This window comes from Schistocerca piceifrons, chromosome 9 (assembly GCF_021461385.2).
Source record: "Schistocerca piceifrons isolate TAMUIC-IGC-003096 chromosome 9, iqSchPice1.1, whole genome shotgun sequence".
Lineage (NCBI taxonomy): Eukaryota > Metazoa > Arthropoda > Insecta > Orthoptera > Acrididae > Schistocerca > Schistocerca piceifrons.
In genome coordinates, this window is record NC_060146.1 from 137,533,886 (window position 1) to 137,554,687 (window position 20,802).

The 20,802-nt window shown below is 38.8% G+C and overlaps 1 protein-coding gene across 1 annotated transcript in view; it reads left to right on the plus strand.

The window, feature by feature from the left end:
• The window catches only part of LOC124717212 (peroxidase-like), a 216,143-nt gene that overhangs the window by 134,718 nt on the left and 60,623 nt on the right, over nt 1–20,802 (plus strand). The window contains exons 4-5 of the mRNA XM_047243999.1: nt 492–697; nt 10,062–10,238. Coding sequence (XP_047099955.1) covers nt 492–697; nt 10,062–10,238 — 383 coding nt within the window. The remainder of the gene's footprint in view (nt 1–491; nt 698–10,061; nt 10,239–20,802) is intronic.

A 20,802-nucleotide genomic window follows, 5' to 3' on the forward strand; every position in this document is an offset into this window, starting at 1 on the left:
TATTTGGAGCTAAAATACAGTTACAGCTCTAGTGATGCACAGCATGTGTTCGCTGTCCCTGTCATTATCAGATTAATCGCAGCCCGTATCACTGTCCGCATTCAGTTGACCTACAAGTTTTGTAATGATAGCCTGTGGTGTCACTCTTATGGCATCAACCAAGCCATACATTAATATCACAATTAAATTAGAGCAAAACATATGGAAAAATTCACTACAAAACTGCCAAAAAAGACCCGAAAAGAATTTTGTTGTTCTGTACATCAAATTATTACATTTGTTTAGGGAAGCACAAGTCTGAAATCAAATTTTATGAAGGCAAAGTCTTTTGAAAGTCCTTAGTGTATTTTATAATATATTACTTACTTCAATATTGAAATTGACCTGATCGTTACATACTGAAATACAGAAATTGTTAATTGGATCTGTTGGTGTAAATTCATAGGATACTTCAGAGATTAATTGTGAGAGATATATTTCCTTTTTTACAGGTTTAATATATCGAAAGAGCAAGTGGGTGATCTTCTCATTGATATGCAGGTTCCAGCAGACCCATCCCACTTTCCACAAAGTCTGAGCTGCAATGCATCTGCTATTTACAGAACATACAATGGGTCATGTAATAACCTCAAGCATCCAATATGGGGAATGTCTGAAACTGCTTACCCACGGCTTGTGAGCTCAGTGTTCCATGATGGTAAACCTTCTTTCATGTGTTAATATACATACTTTTATCTAATATTACAAAGTAAAATTTTAAGTGATGCATATTAATTTTTAACATCTTAAATTTAATAGAAGATGAATAGCTTGTGAAATGTGTATCAAGCTATGTATAACAATGAAAAGCAATAGACTCCACTAAAATATTAAGAAAAAGTATTAACAGGCTTTGTAAAGTACTCATAATTACAGCTGATTTACATCAGTTACAGCTGAGTGGATGTACACACTCAATAAATTGGTAAGGGCTCTTTTACTAATCTACAAAAATTAGACATTCAATAGGGTGGAGAAGAAGTAATATTGCAAAGAGGTACCAATATACAATAACATATTATTTCAGCAAAGATTCTCATTTTCATAGTAGAGGCAATGTGTTGTTACCCCCAATTTCGAAATATGATTATTTGTTCACATCTTTACAAACACTTTTGTAAGGCTCATTCATACAATCATTCATTTTAAATCATAAGCTTTCTTGTGAGGGCCAATTTGCATAAATGTTGACCAAATCAAGTTTCACCCCAACAGTAACATATAATTCTCAGGTATTAATTTTGTATGGTCTATTACTAATTAACTATCACTATTTTTAATTTGTTAATTCTGTATTCCATCTATCCATGTTGTGAGCATTTTGCTCAGTGGAGAACTTATCATATGTTGTAGGTGTATTACACTCTGTTAAGGGAACATTGTACGTCCCATGCCGCCAATGTTAAATTATAGAATTTTGTGACCCATAATCTTGGAAACTTTTTAAGACACCAACTTACAACTTTCCATAATTATTCAATGCACCTTTCTAGATACACTGAACTAGAATTATTACTAAAATTTTATTTTGGGGCATGTTATCTTTTTTTTCCAAACACTCGATTTTTCAACAGAATTTAGTAAATAAATTAACATAAAAACAAAACAACTCAGGATATTTTAATTATTCTAATTCCATATGTGTTGAAGCTCACACTTGGCATGCTGTGAAAATTTTATGTCTCTACCATCAGTACTTTTTTAGAAAATGGGTCATTTATTGCAAAAAAATGTAGTTCAGAGATATTGAGGTTTAAAACTCTTTTTATTACAAACTCTTATACAGTCTTACATTTCTGTGTCTATTATGCACTAGAATTGCTCTGCCCCGCAGTCTGTGCCTTCTTCAGTGTCACAATAGCCCAGTACTTGCCTCCTCCTTTTCTTTCTTGCTTCTTTTGTCATTTGCTGAGCAGCTAACTCTGCATCACGCACACAATGCTCATCCAGTTCCCACAGTCCTTTAGCTGTGTTCTGTCCAAATCTCACCTATAACTTCTCCAGAGCCTTAATTCTTTCATAGTTTCCACCATTAAATGTTATTACAGCATCAGACACAGCTAACTTTAGAGTCATAAGGCCAACAAATACATTTTTAGGCACATGGCACTACACAACATTATTGAAGGACTCATTCACATTCTGGGTCTTCCCATGTAAACACTTCTTTAGTAGCTCAGGATTTGCCAAATCTCTGTAAATAGGTTTGATTTCCTCCATTATTGTCCATAATATCATTACTTTTATCTGTCACCCATTTCTAAAGCTACTTTCCTTTTCGATGCACTAGGGGGCATGGTCATTTCAGAAACATTATCGTGGTTTCCTTCACTACTAGCACACATGTTTTCAAGTACTTCAGAAGAAAATGCAGGTCTCACATATCTGTTGCCCAAAAATTTGAATTTCTTGAAGTTACTTTCATGCTTAGTTATTTTATTTACGTATGAAAAGCAATAGAAGTTAGCTTACTACAAAAATACCCAATAATCACACTAGTTTCAACGAAAACTAGTATCAAAAACAAAGGACTGATTTGTTTATTCATAATGCCAACTTCTGAGACGTAGCAGTAGGCACAAAACAAAGTAATTCACTGCCTTCTAGACTGTGTAGTTCCCAAGATATGACTGCTCTACGGTGGCAGTATATGTGTAGCCGTGAAATATGACAGTCACACGTCAACATTCAAAATATTATTTGAGGGTCTCACAATTGTCTGATTTTAATGTATCATATACCAGAATGTTCAGGAAAGTTCAAAGTACATTATGGAGTAGAAAACAGAAAATGTCAAATTTCAACGAATTTCACGTACCATGTCCCCTTAAATGCAGATGTGATTTTACAGCCAGAATTTTATAGCAGTAATAATGAATAATGGAATACCAATAATAAGTTGTTATGTTAACAACAATGACGCACTTTTACTGAGCCATGTACAGAATCTTTGTATCATATCTCAAATGTTAGGATATTATAATGTATCAATAACTTCTGTAGGATATTACAGTGAAGTTAGTGCTTCATTACATTGTAGGGAACTACCTCCCACATATAATATACATACATGGAATATTGGTGCAGTGATATCCACTTTATTGTGCACAGACACAAAAGAGACATGCATAAACATCAGTAACTAAAGCAGAACAGGAAGCAATGAAGAACATGATAAACAGATGCTATTTTTGATCCGGCAGTATAATGGATAAGGGGCACTACATTTGTAGTGTGTGGATAAGATGAGACTTTGGATCTGACAGGAGGCTTGCTAGGGTAGTCAGTGAATTTCAATGGCCACTGTCTCTGAATGACTCAGGGTCTGCCTAGTAAGCAGGAGACCCCTGTTCAACTCCCGGTCTGACAGAAATTTTCAACTCTCCCCATTGATTTCAATCAATGATGCATGCTGCCAAGGTCTGTAATTCCTCTGTAACATATCAGTTAGTCAATTATGTCACTCCCACACAGCCTCACCCTCCCCTAAGTGTGGAACACTGTGGATGAGAGAGAGTTTCAATTTGACCTTGCAGCCAGGTTATGTCTGGGTGGCTGGGAATGATGGACACATAACTGCAGTTGGTGACAGCCACTAGTTCTGTAGTGATGATCAGGATTAGCACCATCAATAGGAGACAGCAGGGAAGTGACGTGAGGTGTTGATTCCCTCAGTGCCATCATGGAGCCATCAGAAATTGATAGTTGTCGTTCCGGCGCGATCTGACTGGCACTTGACAAAACTGGTGAACCAGGGATTAGTTTGGATATGGAGCACGTAGTGTGTGTGGCCACATCCTGTGGCTTTATTGGCCCCTGTTTGACTGTGGACACTGCTGTGTGTGGAACACAGTCACAATGTGGAGGCATCCTAAGCTGCTCTAACGTTTTGCGGACCACTTGTAGGTCATGATTTGTTTTGTAATTCACCTCCATGTTATGGAGGTCATATACTAAATTTTGACAGTCATCATTAGAAACAAAAATGTTTTCTGTTATTGCAAACCAAACATCTGGTTGCTCAGGAATAACTGTAATTTGCAAACACAATGCAGGAAGACCACGAGAGCCGATGAGAGGAATGTGTGTTGCTCTCGTACGTGCAGATGGAGGGCCCATGAGCAAAGTCACACATCCTTAGAGACACTTAATACCATTGCACATCTGTGTGAAACAGTGCTCTGTGGTTGCATCACTGTAACCGACTTCATGGCCAGCACGATTGTTGCCCTGATATCGCAAATCAGATTGACTTGTGGCATGGAATCCAATGTTTGAAGTACAGGAGATAGATGTAGAACCTTGGCCTTGCTGCTGATGTCCTGGACAGCAATGTCAATGGTGAGCAGTAGGTTATGCATGGTAGTCATGACAGTACATATCTGTGCAAATTTCAGCAGATAACCTATCTACAAGAACATAATTGCTTCTGTGGCTTCAACAGTTATGTGGCGACAGTATGTCAAAAATATAAAATACATACACAGAATGACAGTGTAATGACCTCCACTCCCTTGTGCTCAGATATCTTAGACACATGCTTAAACATTATTGAACAAAGCAGAATAGGAAGCAAAAAAAGACCATGATAAGTTAAAGACACACTGCACTAGTCATATACTTTTTAGTTGATTATGTTAATCCCAGAACATCATAATATCAGTTATACCCCCGCCGGCGAAACATTGCACTTGACAGTTCGCTTTTTGTCTATTTAGGTTGGCTACACTGTAATAGCGATGTTGCAACAGCAGCCTCTATACACACAGCAGACGATACAGTTTTCCGTCCCGTCTCGTAAATGCAAGCGATTGAGCAATTACAGTGCATATAAAAACTCGTTTTTAGTTGTACTACGACAGGAAGTAAACAACCGTATAACAATACATGTAAAAGCATAACTGTGCACCCTTTCGATAACGGAGCAAAGAAATACAAAAAAACAAGCATCTGACGACTGGTACTTTCAAATCAATAATGTACGTAGTTTACAAAATAAATAACAGAGATTGCAATAAATAACCAATATTAGTAATTTATCACTCACCAATTTACAGCGATAATGGCGCAATTCCATCCAGCTCGCCATCGTCACTGTTGTCCGACTCATCGCCAAAACCGTCTTCATCGTCGTCATCAGCAAGACAAATCATTAATTGTTCATGGCCACTGATAATTCCTTCTATTGTCTGTGCTGCTCGTATAAGCTTCTCGACGTGCTCTACTTTTTTTCTCCATGAGGCTGCATCCACAGTCACAAGAGCTTCACGCAACAGCTTTTCCACCTCTGTTATGTAAAGGACTTGTTGTTGTTCCTTACATACATTTTTACATCACTCCATATTAACTCAATAGGGTTGAAATGGCAGTGATATGGTGGCAGCCTTATTACAGTATGACCCTGCTCCTTGGCAATTTCGTCTACTACATATGTAGGTGTCGTAGGCTTATTTTCTTTAACAAGAGAATACAACAGAACCTTTGTCATACTCATATCCGCTGCAATATTTCGAGCCTGTAACCACTGCACCATAACTTCTTTCCGATCATTTGTGGTTGGGGCTTTGTTCTGTATCACCGAATGATATAGAGCATTGTCCATTACAATTGTTGTGGGGACAGGAAATTGTTTTAAAAGGTTCCTGAACCACTCAACAAATCGTGTGTGATCCATATCTTCATGGTAATCACCAGTCTTTTTCGATCTAAAAACTAAAAGTGCGTCAGGGACAAAACCACTGGAGGAGTCTGCATGAACCACAATTAATCTAGCTCCTCTTCCCGTCGGCTGATGGCCGCTACTGCTGGGTGTGTTATCCGTCCAACATTTACTGACAGCTTCCCTGGCATTAACCCACGTTTCGTCTAGCCAAATTATGGAATGAATGTCTCTGCCCACAAGTTTGTGCAAGAAAATACTACGAGCGGTAACAATATGTGCCCTCTCTAACAGTACTTTGCGTCCGTCTAGCGTTTTGTAACGGAAACCCATATTTTTTAGCACTATTTTTAATGATGTTTTACCACCCCTGAAGAGTTCACTTTCTTTTAAAGAGATTAATAACTTAGCTACAGTCGGATACTCTTTTCTGCTGTAGTAAGCATAAACATGCCTACGAATTGCATCAGTCTGGAAAGAATCTGAATCTGTGATAGGACTAGGCCGCTTTTTCTTCTTTCCCGGGTTGATAAAAATGTATTATTTGATCCAGACAGCTCGGAATCATTACGGCTCACTTCAGTATCTTCCAAGTTTTGTAGTAATACTCCCTTACTTACTACGGTTCTTGCACTAATACCAAGAGTTTTCGACGTACGTTCCACCACTTTGTCGGCAGGAATTGATGGCTGTCCATGAATGCTTACGTAGTTCTTCTCCTGCTCGTAAAACTCACGGGTTCTGCGTAATAACTCCAGTGCCTGGCTGTTTAGCGGCACCCCTCGACGCAAAGGATTGTCACTAAGTGAACGAAGTCTTTTCGGTGGCATTTTCCAAGTATGTACACTCACAACGTAACAAAAGTCACAACGATATAGCACACAGTACAATGAAAACACGCGGTAAACAACATACAATTCACGTTGTATACACATTCACTAAACAAAGCCGGCAACGAGGGAACTTTGACGTCACAGCACGTGAGTAACAGCTGTGCTCACTGCGCTGTGATTGGCTGGCGCCCCACGTTGAACGCCTAGCGCCTATCATTCTTCACTTGTTACTCTGTTACGCTGCCAACTTCATGCGCAAACGTCAAGTGCAATGTTTCAGCGGCCCGGGTATAGTTCTCATTTACTTGGGGCATCCAGCAACACATTTTTTCTGAAAGCAGGTTAGTTTTATTCGTGATTCCAATACACCATATCATTCCCCACTCTTTTGGCTATAAAACTCTATTTTTCAACATAATCTCCATTCAATGTGACCTTATGTCATCTTACTGGGAAGGGCTGCTACCCGTATGGTACCACTTTACTCGTCAATGTTTGTGCCAATGTCTTCCTACATCAATAACCTACTCATCATCCATCATTGGGCCAAATATATGGAAGTCAGGTATGAGGTCTTGGTAATAGAGTGGATGAGGAAAAACAGTCCAATAAAGTTTTTTGGTGTCCTTTCAGGCTTGCACATTTGTGTGAGGCCTTGCATTGCCCTGGAGAAGGAAAGGTTAGTTTGCATTTTTGTGATCATGAACATGCTGAAATTGTTTCTTCAATGTCCTGAAAATAGGATAACACACTTTAGAGTTGGTCACTGCACCACAAGGAGCACATCAAAAAAGAATAACCCACCAGGGTCACAGAACACCATCACCTTAAAACTTCCTGGCTTCTGTTAAGTTTGGAAGATAGGAGATGAGATACTAGCAGAAGTAAAGCTGTGAGGACTGGGCGTGAGTTGTGCTTCGGTAGCTCAGATGGTAGAGCACTTGCCCGCGAAAGGCAAAGGTCCCAAGTTCAAGGCTCGGTTGGGCACACAGTTTTAATCTGCCAGGAAGTTTCATATCAGCGCACACTCCACTGCAGAGTGAAAATCTCATTCTGGAAACATCCCCCAGGCTGTGGCTAAGCCATGTCTCCGCAATATCCTTTCTTTCAGGATTGCTAGTTCTGCATGGTTTGCAGGAGAGCTTCTGTTAAGTTTGGAAGGTAGGAGACGAGATACTGGCAGAAGTAAAGCTGTGAGGACTGGGAGTGAGTCGTGCTTTGGTAGCTCAGATGGTAGAGCACTTGCACGTGAAAGGCAAAGGTCCCGAGTTCGAGGCTCGGTCGGGCACACAGTTAGTTTTAATCTGCCAGGAAGTTTCATATCAGCGCACACTCCGCTGCAGAGTGAAAATCTCATTCTGGAACCATCACCTTAACTTTACCAGTTGAGGGTGCGACTTTGAACTTTTTCTTTAGAGGAGAGGTGATGTGGTGCCATTCCATACATTGCCATTTTGTTTCTGGTGCAAAGTGATGAATCCGTGTTCTGTCACCTGTGGTAATGTTTGACAAAAAATTGTCACAATCAGTCTTGTAACACACAAGCAGTACTGCACTCCCACACAGATTGTCCTTCATTGCTCTTTGTGGTCTTCTGCTAGGTGGCGAGAAACACAGTGGGCACCCTTTTGAGTACCCCAGCTGGTGGATGAGTGTGCCAACACTGCCAACAGGGACATCTAGTTGAGCAGCAAGGTGGTTGATTGTAGCCCATTGATTATAGTGAAAGAGAGTGGCTGCACTTTCCAACATTGCAGGGGTCACAGCTGTACGTGGCTGTCCAACATGTAGGATATCAGAAATGTTTGCACGACCACATTGCAATGATGACTCACCGTGCTTTTATTCGGTGCCAAGTCTGTAGGCATACTGAAAACACCTATGAATATCTGTGATACTCTGATTTTCCACCAAAAGAAACTCAATGACAGCTCTCCACTTGGAGCACCCCTCTGTTACAGATGGCATTTTCAAAACCAAGTATATTGCTGCCAGGTATCAAAACTTCATGAAACTATTGGGGCCGGGGCAGTAATATTCCATGATGTCCCATAACAAATTCTGCATTTTTTTTCAACTGACATTGGCTGACAAAAAAAGTTTGTCGCATTACTTATTGAACACCCCTTGTATTATGTTAATAGGTTCAAATATTTTTGAGCTATAAATGATTATGAATACCTCAAAACTTATAAAGTATTTTATGGTGCAAAAATGTGTGGCATGTTGTGGCTGTGAACCTGAACTCAGGGACCTGAGGAAGAGAAGAAACTTACATTATCTCAAGGTGTGGTATTAAAGATGTGTGCTCAAAATAAATTCCACTGTTATGATAACAAACTAAGAGGTCCTTAAAAGATAGGGTGAGAAGGGAGGGGTATAGAAATCAGTTGTGAAAAGAAGAGTGCATCTAAATGGGTAGGCACACCATATATACTAGGGACCCCTGGAAACAGTCACTGGAGGATATATTAATGGAAGGAGACCTAAAAGAAAACCACAGCTAAGCTACATAGACCAAGTTATGGAAGACAATATGTCATGTAAGGTGTATGGAGAAATGAAGATCAAACTTGAAATACACGAAAAGCTTAACTGCTGCCAACTAATCCTCACATGGATCACTACAGAAGAAGATGTCAAAATATTCACTGTAGAGTGGGACTTTTGTACGTGATAATGCTTTAGATATTTTCTTTTTAATTTTGACAAGACACCACTAGTAAATTTGACATGAGCTGATAGGGAATTGTATATCTTTATGCTTCAGTAAATTACTCCTCTGTGCGTAATTGTGAGGTTTTTTATCTCACTATGTAAATCCTGTTATGCACTGTTAAGTCGATAAAATGTGTTATTTTTTTTACAATTATTGAGAGATTGTCCTGGCATGGCTTGGTGAAGATTCCCAATTGTTGGAAAAAATCTCTGCAAGAGTGTCTGGCATGAGCTCTGTTCATGACCCTGACGACCTTCTCTTGAATGGAAAAAGCTCTCTTTGGTTGTCTTACTGCCCTAGAATATAATTTCGTATTTTGTAACTAAAAGGAAATAGCAGCAGTAAGCCACTTTAGTGCCTCTTTACAAATGGTTGCTGTCACATGAATAGCAAATGCTACAGAGTGGAGTCTGCTACGTAGTTCTAATATTTGTACTGTTCATAAACTATTTACTCCTGCACAAGGTAAACAAAGCAATAAGAATGCTTTGTAAAGTATGAAGCCATATGTAATGCAGTGTCCTCTTCAAAAATCTTGGAATTCCTGTAGTTATTTTCATATATATTTACTCCTTACTGGTATTTGTTGCTGATGATAAAAACAGTTTCAGATAAAGTCTCATTTACATAAACTCATTCACACATCATATAGGACAGCCTTCAGGTAAATGGAATGACTCAAATTATACATATATTGGTAGAAGTAGTCACTGCAGGTTAATTCTTTAAACTAACAGTTCCTCATCTCTCTGAAGATTTGTGCTTTAATGTGACCTTTGGAACAGTGATGGTACATATGTTTTCTTTGCAGGTATCAATGTACCAAGGAAGTCAGTAACAGGCAAAGAGCTCCCAAATGCCAGAATTCTCAGACAGAACTTACTACCCACTGGTGATTTTAATGATGATTCCAATACTCTTCTGTTGACACAGTTTGGGCAGCTAATAGCACATGATACCGCACTTAGTAATGACTGGCTTGGATTTAGTGAGTAGCACTCTCTTCCTTTTTCTACAAATTTCAATGTTGTATCTGTTTTGAGAACAAAATGTATGATGACCCAGTTTAATTCTAACAAAGGGTAAGATAGCGGTTTCCATAGTCAGTATGGGAGTGTTGTGGATGAATTTTGACATTAACTACAAATTATTTGGTTGCCATAGCATGACTGCTTTTAGGCAGTAGTAAACAGAAAGAAAAGTTCAACTATTTAGCAATGTGACTTGTACACTATGTGATCAAAAGTACTCAGACACCTGGCTGAAAATGACTTACAAATTATGGCACCCTCCATTGGTAATACTGGAATTCAATATGGTGTTGGCCAACCCTTAGCCTCGATGACAGCTTCCACTCTTACAGGCATACATTCAGTCAGGTGCTGGAAGGTTTCTTGGGGAATGGCAGCCCATTCTTCATGGAGTGTTGCACTGAGGAGAGGTATCGATGTTGGTCGGTGGGGCCTGGCATGAAGTCGGTGTTCCAAAACGTCTCAAAGGTGTTCCATAGGATTCAGGCCAGGACTCTATGCAGGCCAGTCCATTACAGGGATGTTATTGTCTTGTAACCACTCCGCCACAGGCCTTGCATTATGAACAGGTGCTTGTTTGTGTTGAAAGATGCAATCGCCATCACCGAATTGCTCTTCAACAGTGGGAAGCAAGAAAGTGCTTAAAACATCAATGTAGGCCTGTCCTGTGATAGTGCCATGCAAAACAACAAGACGTGCAAGCCCCCTCCATGACAAACATGACAACACCATAACACCACTGCCTCTGAATTTTACTGTTGGCATACACATGCTGGCAGATGACTTTCACCAGGCATTCACCATACCCATACCCTTCCATCAGATTCCTACATTGTGTATTGTGATTTGTCATTCCAAACAACGTTTTTCCACTGTTCAATTGTCCAATGCTTATGCTGTTTCTGCCAAGCAAGGCATTGTTTGACATTTACTGGCCTGATGTGTGGCTTATGAGCAGCCACTTGACAATGAAATCCAAGTTTTCTCACCTCCCACCTAACTATCATAGTACCTGCAGTGGATTCTGATACAGTTTGGAATTCTTGTGTGATGGTCTGGATAGATGTCTGCCTATTACACATTATGACCCTCTTCAATTGTCAGTGCTCTCTGTCAGTCAACAGAGGAGGTCGGCCTGTACACTTTTGTGCTGTATGTGTCCCTTCACATTTCCACTTCACTACCACATTGGAAATACTGGACCTAGGGATGTTTAGGAGTGTGGAAATCTCATGTACAGATGTATGATGCAAGTGACACCCAATCACCTCACCATGTTTGAAGTCTCTGAGTTCCACAGAATGCCCCATTATGCTCTCTCACAATGTCTACTGACTGTGAATGTCATCGATATGGAGTACCTGCTGGGAGGTGGCAGCACTATGCACCTAATATAAAAAAAAGTATGTTTTTGGGGGTGTCCATATACTTTTGATCACGTAGCGTATATTTACTATTTACCGTCACTCTTTAACAGAAGTGATATTCTCCATTTCTTTGTACTCTTATACATAGCAGATCATCGGATATTGTGCCTGTGGCCATTATCACTGTAGTACTTCATACATAGTGTCATTAACCGAACTTGGTTCCAGTTTTACACACCCAAATAGCATTCAAGTCTAGTTTATACAATGATTTTGTAAAAATCCTCTTTCTAGAAGAAAAAAAAAATCAGTTCATAATATCTTATGGGAATACCAGTCTTCCCAGTGACTGAAAATGCAAAATTATTCCGTTTTGTGGATAGATCCATTGTAAGTACTTAATTGTCTAGTCACAAACTACCATATTTTAAAAATTTTTGTGGCACAAAGATTTGTATTTCTATAAATTCTGAGAATGTCGATGTGCCTGTCTTTATATCAGTTTCATATTTTGCCATTCTGTGACAGGTTATTCAAAAAATATATTTTACTATGAACAATCCTGCTAGAAAAACATCTGGAACTGAGCATTATTCAAGGGGTTGAAAATATACTTCAGTTGTAAATTTCTTTTATTATTACATGACCAGTTTTGGGCTCTTATAAGCCCATCCTCAGGTGTTGTAACTTGGTTCTCGGGGGCCACAGCACCAAGTTACAACACCTGAGGGTGGGCTTATAAGAGCCCAAAACAGATTGTGTGATAATAAAATAAGTATACAACTGAAGTAGTATTTTCAACCCCTGGTAAATATATTTTAGATAACACTCTACTGTAGACAGCTACCATGTCAGCTACAAAAATCTAACACCCAAACCTCCAGATGCCACACAGTCACATCAATACTAAATATTGTATATCAATAGAATAAGAACCAAAACTCGAATTCAGTTTGGGCTATGTGCTGTCATCCAGCAGAGCAATCATGTATGCTAAGTAATAAGTAAGACCTGACTAACAGAGCACAATGAAAATGTAATTGTGAGTGTTTGACATACAGGGCTTCCGCAGGGAAATCAGTAGAGCGTTAGTTTGTCATACCAAATGTCACTGATCATGCCAGTTTTGTACTGTAGTATGTGTGAACCTGTTGTATGGGACAACATGTTCCTGACATATAAAAGGACTGCTCGGAGCTTACAAAACTGTCCTGTTGGAAGTCCGCTTTTGCTTCATTTATTTGAAAGTAGCAAACCAATGAAGTACATTTGTAGTTCCACAGAATAAACATAAATTATTTGAATAGAACAATAAAGAATTAATTGCATCACACATGTGAAACTATTGATAGTAATAATAACAACAATAACAACAATAATAACAATAGGAATAGTAACTGATTGCTAGAGGGCAGCACCACCACCATTGCTGTAGCATGACGTTCATGAACATATGAACAAGTGGGTCTGAAATAGCTGTCCAGTTTGCAAGCTACTGCTATTGTTACATCTGACATTGCTCTTTTGTGACATGTACCCTTTGACCATTGTTGCTGTCACTGTCAAATTGTTTCGTAGTTATGGTTGTGTTCCAACAACAATGGAAATAACTGAAGATGAGAGAAAATGTGCAGCATTCCTATGGGACATAATTAATCAGTGGAAGGCATCAAATGACAGTAAAGAGAAAACATTAGATATTGATGAACACACACCAGCTGGAGTGGAAACATTCATTTTTGACCAAGTTCATGGACAAGAGTCAATGACTTAGATATCTTTACCAGAAGAGTCCTCAAGTGATGGAAATGACTAAATATCATGAAAGGAGAAAAGGGAAGTGCTTTACCCAAAAAAATGAGATAGTCAGAATGCTCAAATATTGATTTAGTATCAAATAACAGCCAAAGTCAACCAAGACATTTGGACTTTGCATGATATCTACAATGAAAAACAGATTTTTCACTGCGCAATGTACACTACCGGCCATTAAAATTGCTACACCAAGAAGATGACATGCTACAGACACGAAATTTAACTGACAGGAAGAAGATACTGTGATATGCAAATGATGAGCTTTTCAGAGCATTCACACAAGGTTGTCGCCGGTGGTGACACCTACAACGTGCTGACATGAGGAAAGTTTCCAACGAATTTCTCATACACAAACAGCAGTTGACCAGTGTTGCCTAGTGAAACGTCATTGTGATGCCTCGTGTATGGAGGAGAAATGCGTACCATCATGTTTCCGACTTTGATAAAGGTTGGATTGTAGCCTATCGTGATTGCGGTTTATCGTATTGCGACATTGCTGCTCATGTTGGTTGAGTTCCAATGGCTGTTAGCAGAATATGGAATCAGTGGGTTCAGGAGGGTAATATGGAACACCGTGCTGGATCCCAAATGCCTCATATCACTAGCAGTCAAGATGACAGGCATCTTACCTGCATGGCTGTAATGGATTGTGTAGCCATGTCTCGGTCCCTGAGTCAACAGATGGGAACGTTTGCAAGACGACAACCATCTGCACGAACAGTTCGACGACGTTTGCAGCAGCATGGACTATCAGCTCAGTGACCATGGCTACAGTTACCCTTGATGCTGCATCACCGACAGGAGTGCCTGCAAGGTGTACTCAACGATGAACCTGGGTGCAGGAATGGCAAAATGATATTTATTTGGATGAATCGAGGTTCTGTTTACAGCATCATGATGGTTGCATCCATGTTTGGTGACATCACGGTGAACGCACATTGGAAGCGTGTATTCGTCATCACCATACTGGCGTATCACCCGGTGTGATGGTGTGGGGTGCCATTGGTTACACGTCTCGGTGACCGCTTGTTTACATTGACGGCACTTTGAACAGTGGACTTTACATTTCAGATGTGTTATGACCAGTGGCTCTACTCTTCATTCGATCCCTGCTAAATCCTACATTTCAGCAGGATAATGCACGACCACATGTTGTAGGTCCAGTACGGGCCTTTCTGAATACAGAAAATGTTCAACTGCTGCCCTGGCCAGCACATTCTCCACATCTCTCACCAATGGAAAATGTCTGGTCAATGGTGGCCAAGCAACTGGCTTGTCACAATATGCCAGTCACTACTCTTGATGAACTGTGGTATCGTGTTGAAGCTGCATGGGCAGCTGTACCTGTACACGCCATCCGAGCTCTGTTTGACTCAATGTCCAAGCATATCAAGGCCGTTATTATGGCCAGAGGTGGTTGTTCTGGGTACTGATTTCTCAAGATCTATGCACCCAAATTGTGTGAAAATGTAATCACATGTCAGTTGTAGTATAATATATTTGTCCAATGAATACCCATTTATAATCAGCATTTCTTCTTGGTGTAGCAATTTTAATGGGCAGTAGTGTATGTTGTACCAGTGGAAATGGTGGTGGAAAGTGGAGAGCTAATGTTTGTAAAAGAGAGATAGCCACATATTACAGTGCATGTGATGGAGACTTTCTGTTTATTCTGCAGTCCTACAGATGTACTCTCTAGGTTTACTATTTTCAAATAAATGAAGTGAATACAGGCAGCCAAAAGAGCATTGCTACAAACTATAAACATTTCTTTTACAAGTCAGGAACATGTTGTCCCATATAATAGTTCCTCGTGTAGTACAATACAAAAACTGGCATGAGCAGGACTCAAACCTATGATGTTTGGTACAACAAACTAATGTTCTTCCAACTTCCATATGGGAACTCTAAATATTAGATGCTTACAGTTATGTGTGCTCTGTACGTTAGGTCTTACGTATTGCATACCATTTACGCATGTCCTCCTGGATGATAGCATGTAGCACAAACTATATTAGAGTTTTGGTTGATAACCTCTCGATATACAATGTTCGGTACTGATCTGACTGTCTGACATCTGGAGTTTGGGTGCACGATTAGGGCTAATATTATCTTTTGCAATATGACTATATAAAGTGAACAGCACTGGTCTGGACCTTCTTGTGCACTGACATCATCAACCTCTGAGAACAAGAGTTATCACAGTCACCTTATAGCACACCTCTCTTCTTAGTTGCTTACAACTGTATTCCTTCATACAGATATTGAGATGATGATGATGATGATGATAATAATAATAATAATAATAATGTTCTGCCAGTCATAAAAGGCGACAAAAAGAACAAACCACTAATAGGGCTAACCCCCCTTTTAGTGTGATTATTTGGTTCAGGACAGAACTAATGAAGCCTCGGACAAGCGCCGTCATGGTCGGGGACGACGCTTGAACCCTATGCCTGCCCACAATGGTAATGACACTGCTAGCCACACGGAAAATGATTTAAATCCAAATAGAGGTGTTTTGCAGGATATGCTTCCTGCAACCACTCTAGAAGGAAAACAAAGACAGAGGATGAGATGGTCAGATGAAGTTAACAGACACCTCATGTTCTGTTATTACCAAGCAACAAAAAAAGGAACCAACACAACTGGATACAGATCACAAGCATACACAACATTTATTACCAGATACCCAGAATTAAAATTTTTAACAGAACAACAACTAGCTGATCAGATCCGTGTAATAATCAAAAATAACAGGCTACCCCAGTCATCAAACAACAAGTACAATGAATACTGGAACAAAATAATGTGCAATCAGAAGAAGAAGAAGAAAATACAGTAATTGACTCAAACATCCCAGAGGAAACAAACAGAGAACAACACATATCAATTAAACAATCAGAGGAAAACGAAATCTTAAGACAGTCACCAGAACAAGCACAAATAGAACATGAAGTGACACACATGTTAGATATAGAAGAAAAATTTCAGCTGACATATATAGAATACAAAGACACAGATACAGACATTAGACCATTCTTGCATAGACCCCCAAATAACCCACAAGTCAAAACAACAATAACAACTATCAACACAATCATACACAACAAAATAAATGAAAATACAACTATGGAAGAGTTACAACTCCTGGTTTATATAGGAGCACTCACTACACTAAATATACACACTAGGCAGAGATCAGAACCAACCAACACACAGAAGAAGCCTACAAAACCAGCATGGCAACACAGGCTATAGATCAGAATAGAAAAACTGAGAAAAGACATCAGACAGCTAACACGATTTATAAGAAATGAAATATCAGACAAAAAACGAAAAAGGTTAGGTAAAATCTCACAACAAGAAGTGATAGAGCAATTAGATGAAAAGAAGCAGAAATTACAAGCATTGGCCAAATGACTTAGAAGATACAAAAAAAGTGAAAATAGAAGGAAACAAAACCAAACATTCAACACAAACCAAAATAAATTTTATCGGACAATAGATAACACACACATTAAAATAGACAATCCACCAAACATAACAGACATGGAACACTTCTGGAGGAACATATGGTCAAACCCGGTACAACATAACAGACATGCACAGTGGATACAAGCAGAAACAGACACATACAAGATGATACCACAAATGCCTGAAGTGATAATTTTGCAACATGAAGTCACCCAAGCAATTAATTCTACACACAATTGGAAAGCCCCTGGAAAAGATAAAATAGCAAATTTCTGGCTAAAGAAGTTCACCTCAACACATTCACATCTAACTAAATTATTTAACATGAATTAATAGAGGGAAACATTCCACATGGGAAAAATATATCTAAAAACAAAGATGATGTGACTTGCCAAACGAAAGCGCTGGCACATCGATAGACACACAAACATACACACAAAATTCAAGCTTTCGCAACAAACTGTTGCCTCATCAGGAAAGAGCGAAGGAGAGGGAAGGATGAAAGGATGTGGGTTTTAAGGGAGAGGGTAAGGAGTCATTCCAATCCCGGGAGCGGAAAGACTTACCTTAGGGGGAAAAAAGGACGGGTATACACTCGCACACACACACATATCCATCCACACATATACAGACAGAAGCAGACATATGGTCAAACCCAAACTCTTTGTCTTTAAATATGTCAGCTTGTGTCTGTATATGTGTGGATGGATATGTGTGTGTGTGTGTGTGCGAGTGTATACCCGTCCTTTTTTCCCCCTAAGGTAAGTCTTTCCGCTCCCGGGATTGGAATGACTCCTTACCCTTTCCCTTAAAACCCACATCCTTTCGTCCTTCCCTCTCCTTCCCTCTTTCCTGATGAGATGACAGTTTGTTGCGAAAGCTTGAATTTTGTGTGTATGTTTGTGTTTGTTTGTGTGTCTATCGATGTGCCAGCGCTTTCGTTTGGTAAGTCACATCATCTTTGTTTTTAGATATAAATTATTTAACAGTTACATAGCAGACCCACACACAGTCCCTGATACACTTACACAAGGAATAACTTATCTGAAACCTAAAGATCAAGCAAACACAGCAAACCCAGCAAAATATTGCCCCATAACATGCCTACCAACAATATACAAAATATTAACTGCAGTCATTACACAGAAATTAATGACACATACAACACAGAAAAATTTATAAATGAAGAACAAAAAGACAGATGCAAAGGAGCACGAGGATGTAAAGAGCAACTGATAATAGATGCAGAGGTGACATATCAAGCTAAAACTAAACAAAGGTCGCTACACTATGCATACATTGATTACCAAAAAGCTTTTGATAGTGTACCCCACTCATAGTTACTACAGATATTGGAAATATACAAAGTAGATCCTAAATTGATACAGTTCCTAAACATAGTAATGAAAAATTGGAAAACCACACTTAATATCCAAGCAAATTCAAATATCACGTCACAGCCAAAACAGATTAAGTGTGGAATATACCAAGGAGACTCATTAAGTCCTTTCTGGTTCTGCCTTGCTCTGAACCCACTATCCAACATGCTAAATAATACAAATTACAGATATAATATTACTGGACCATACCAACACAAAATCACACATTTGCTATACATGGATAATCTAAAATTACTGGCAGCAACAAATCAACAACTCAAACAATTACTAAAGATAACAGAAGTATTCAGTAATGATATAAATATGGCTTTTGGAACAGACAAATGTAAGAAAAATAGCATAGTCAAGGGAAAACACACTAAACAAGAAGGTTGCTTATTGGATAACCACAGCGACTGCATAGAAGCGATGGAAAAACCAGATGCCTATAAATATCTAGGATACAGGAAAAAAATAGGAATAGATAATACAAATATTAAAGAAGAACTAAAAGAAAAATATAGACAAAGATTAACAAAAATACTGAAAACAGAATTGACAGCAAGAAACAAGACAAAAGCTATAAATACTTATGCTATACCAATATTGACCTATTCATTTGGAGTAGTGAAATGGAGTAACACAGAACTAGAAGCACTCAATACACTTACACGATCACAATGCCACAAATATAGAATACATCACATACATTCAGCAACAGAACAATTCACATTAAGCAGAAAGGAAGGAGGAAGGAGATTTATTGACATAAAAAACCTACATTATGGACAGGTAGACAATTTAAGATAATTCTTTATAGAATGAGCAGAAACTAGCAAAATACACAAAGCAATCACTCATATATATATACATCAGCTACACCATTGTAAGTTCATAACCACTTCTACAACCCTTTAGATCACATAACATCAACAGATACAACAAAAGTAAATCGGAAAAAGAAAACACTACATGGCAGGCACCCGTATCATCTAACACAGCCACACATCGATCAAGACGCATCCAACACATGGATAAGAAAAGGCAATACATACAGTGAGATGGAAGGATTCATGATTGCAATACAGGATCAAACAATAAACACCAGATATTACAGCAAGCATATTATTAAAGATCCCAATACCACAACAGATAAATGCAGACTTTGCAACAACAAATAGAAACAGTAGATCACATCACAAGCGGATGTACAATACTAGCAAATACAGAATACACCAGAAGACATGACAATGTAGCAAAAATAATACATCAACAACTTGCCATACAACATAAATTAATAAAACATGTTCCCACATACAAGTATGCACCACACAATGTACTGGAGAATGATGAATACAAATTATACTGGAACAGAACCATTATAACAGATAAAACAACACCACATAACAAACCTGACATCATACTCACCAATAAAAAGAAGAAATTAACACAACTAATCGAAATATCCATGCCCAATACAACAAATATACAGAAGAAAACAGGAGAAAAAAATTGAAAAATACATCCAACTGTCTGAGGAAGTCAATGACATGTGGCATCAGGATAAAGTTGACATTATACCAATTATACTATCAAAGACAGGAGTCATACCACACAATATCCACCAGTACATCAATGCAATACAGCTACACCCAAATGTATATATATAACTACAGAAATCTGTAATTATTTATACGTGTTCAATTACCCGAAAGTTGCTAAATGCAATGTAACATATACCGTACAGTTAAAAGGAAGTCACGCTTGATCAAGGTCCGTGTCACTTTCCATTTTTAACCAGACATAACGTCTGAGAAAGGAAAGAGATAATAATAATAATAATTGGTATGGTTCAATGGCCTGGTGCAAGCCTTTGAACTGGACACCATGCCCATGTCCAACCAGAATTCATACTGGTGAAAAGGAACGTTCAGTTTAATGAGGACTCTAAACAGTATCTCATGCCTGGTGAATCTGCACATCATTGGGAGGTGAAAGCTAAGTTAAAGGAAAACTGAAATATTATGTGGTCTGACTGGGAGGAGTTATTGTGATATCTTGGTTTCCAGCCCTTTGTTACTGCTAGACCATCAGCCATGATATATTGAGATTAATTTCATCAGCTGATCCTAATCTGAGAATCCTCCAACCTCTGAAGGAAATTGTTCAAAACATGTGAAATAACATACCTAACACATACACCAGCCAGACAGACTAATGTCCAAAAGTAAAAGAAAGAGGATCCTAGTGTCTGTACTTGTAACTTTGTTCCTCGTTCACTGTGAGACCTGAAAGTGGAGTGAGCAACAAAGATACTGGCACAAAAATCCTTTTCTGATTGGTGGCAAAAATGAAATTCAATCCACATGAAAAACTCTAATCATCAACCACAAAACTTGATGCAAAGGTTTTTGCCTCCCACTATGTAGATAATATTACAGAGGTGAGGCAGACCTAGATCCAGTTGTTTGGCTAACCAGACA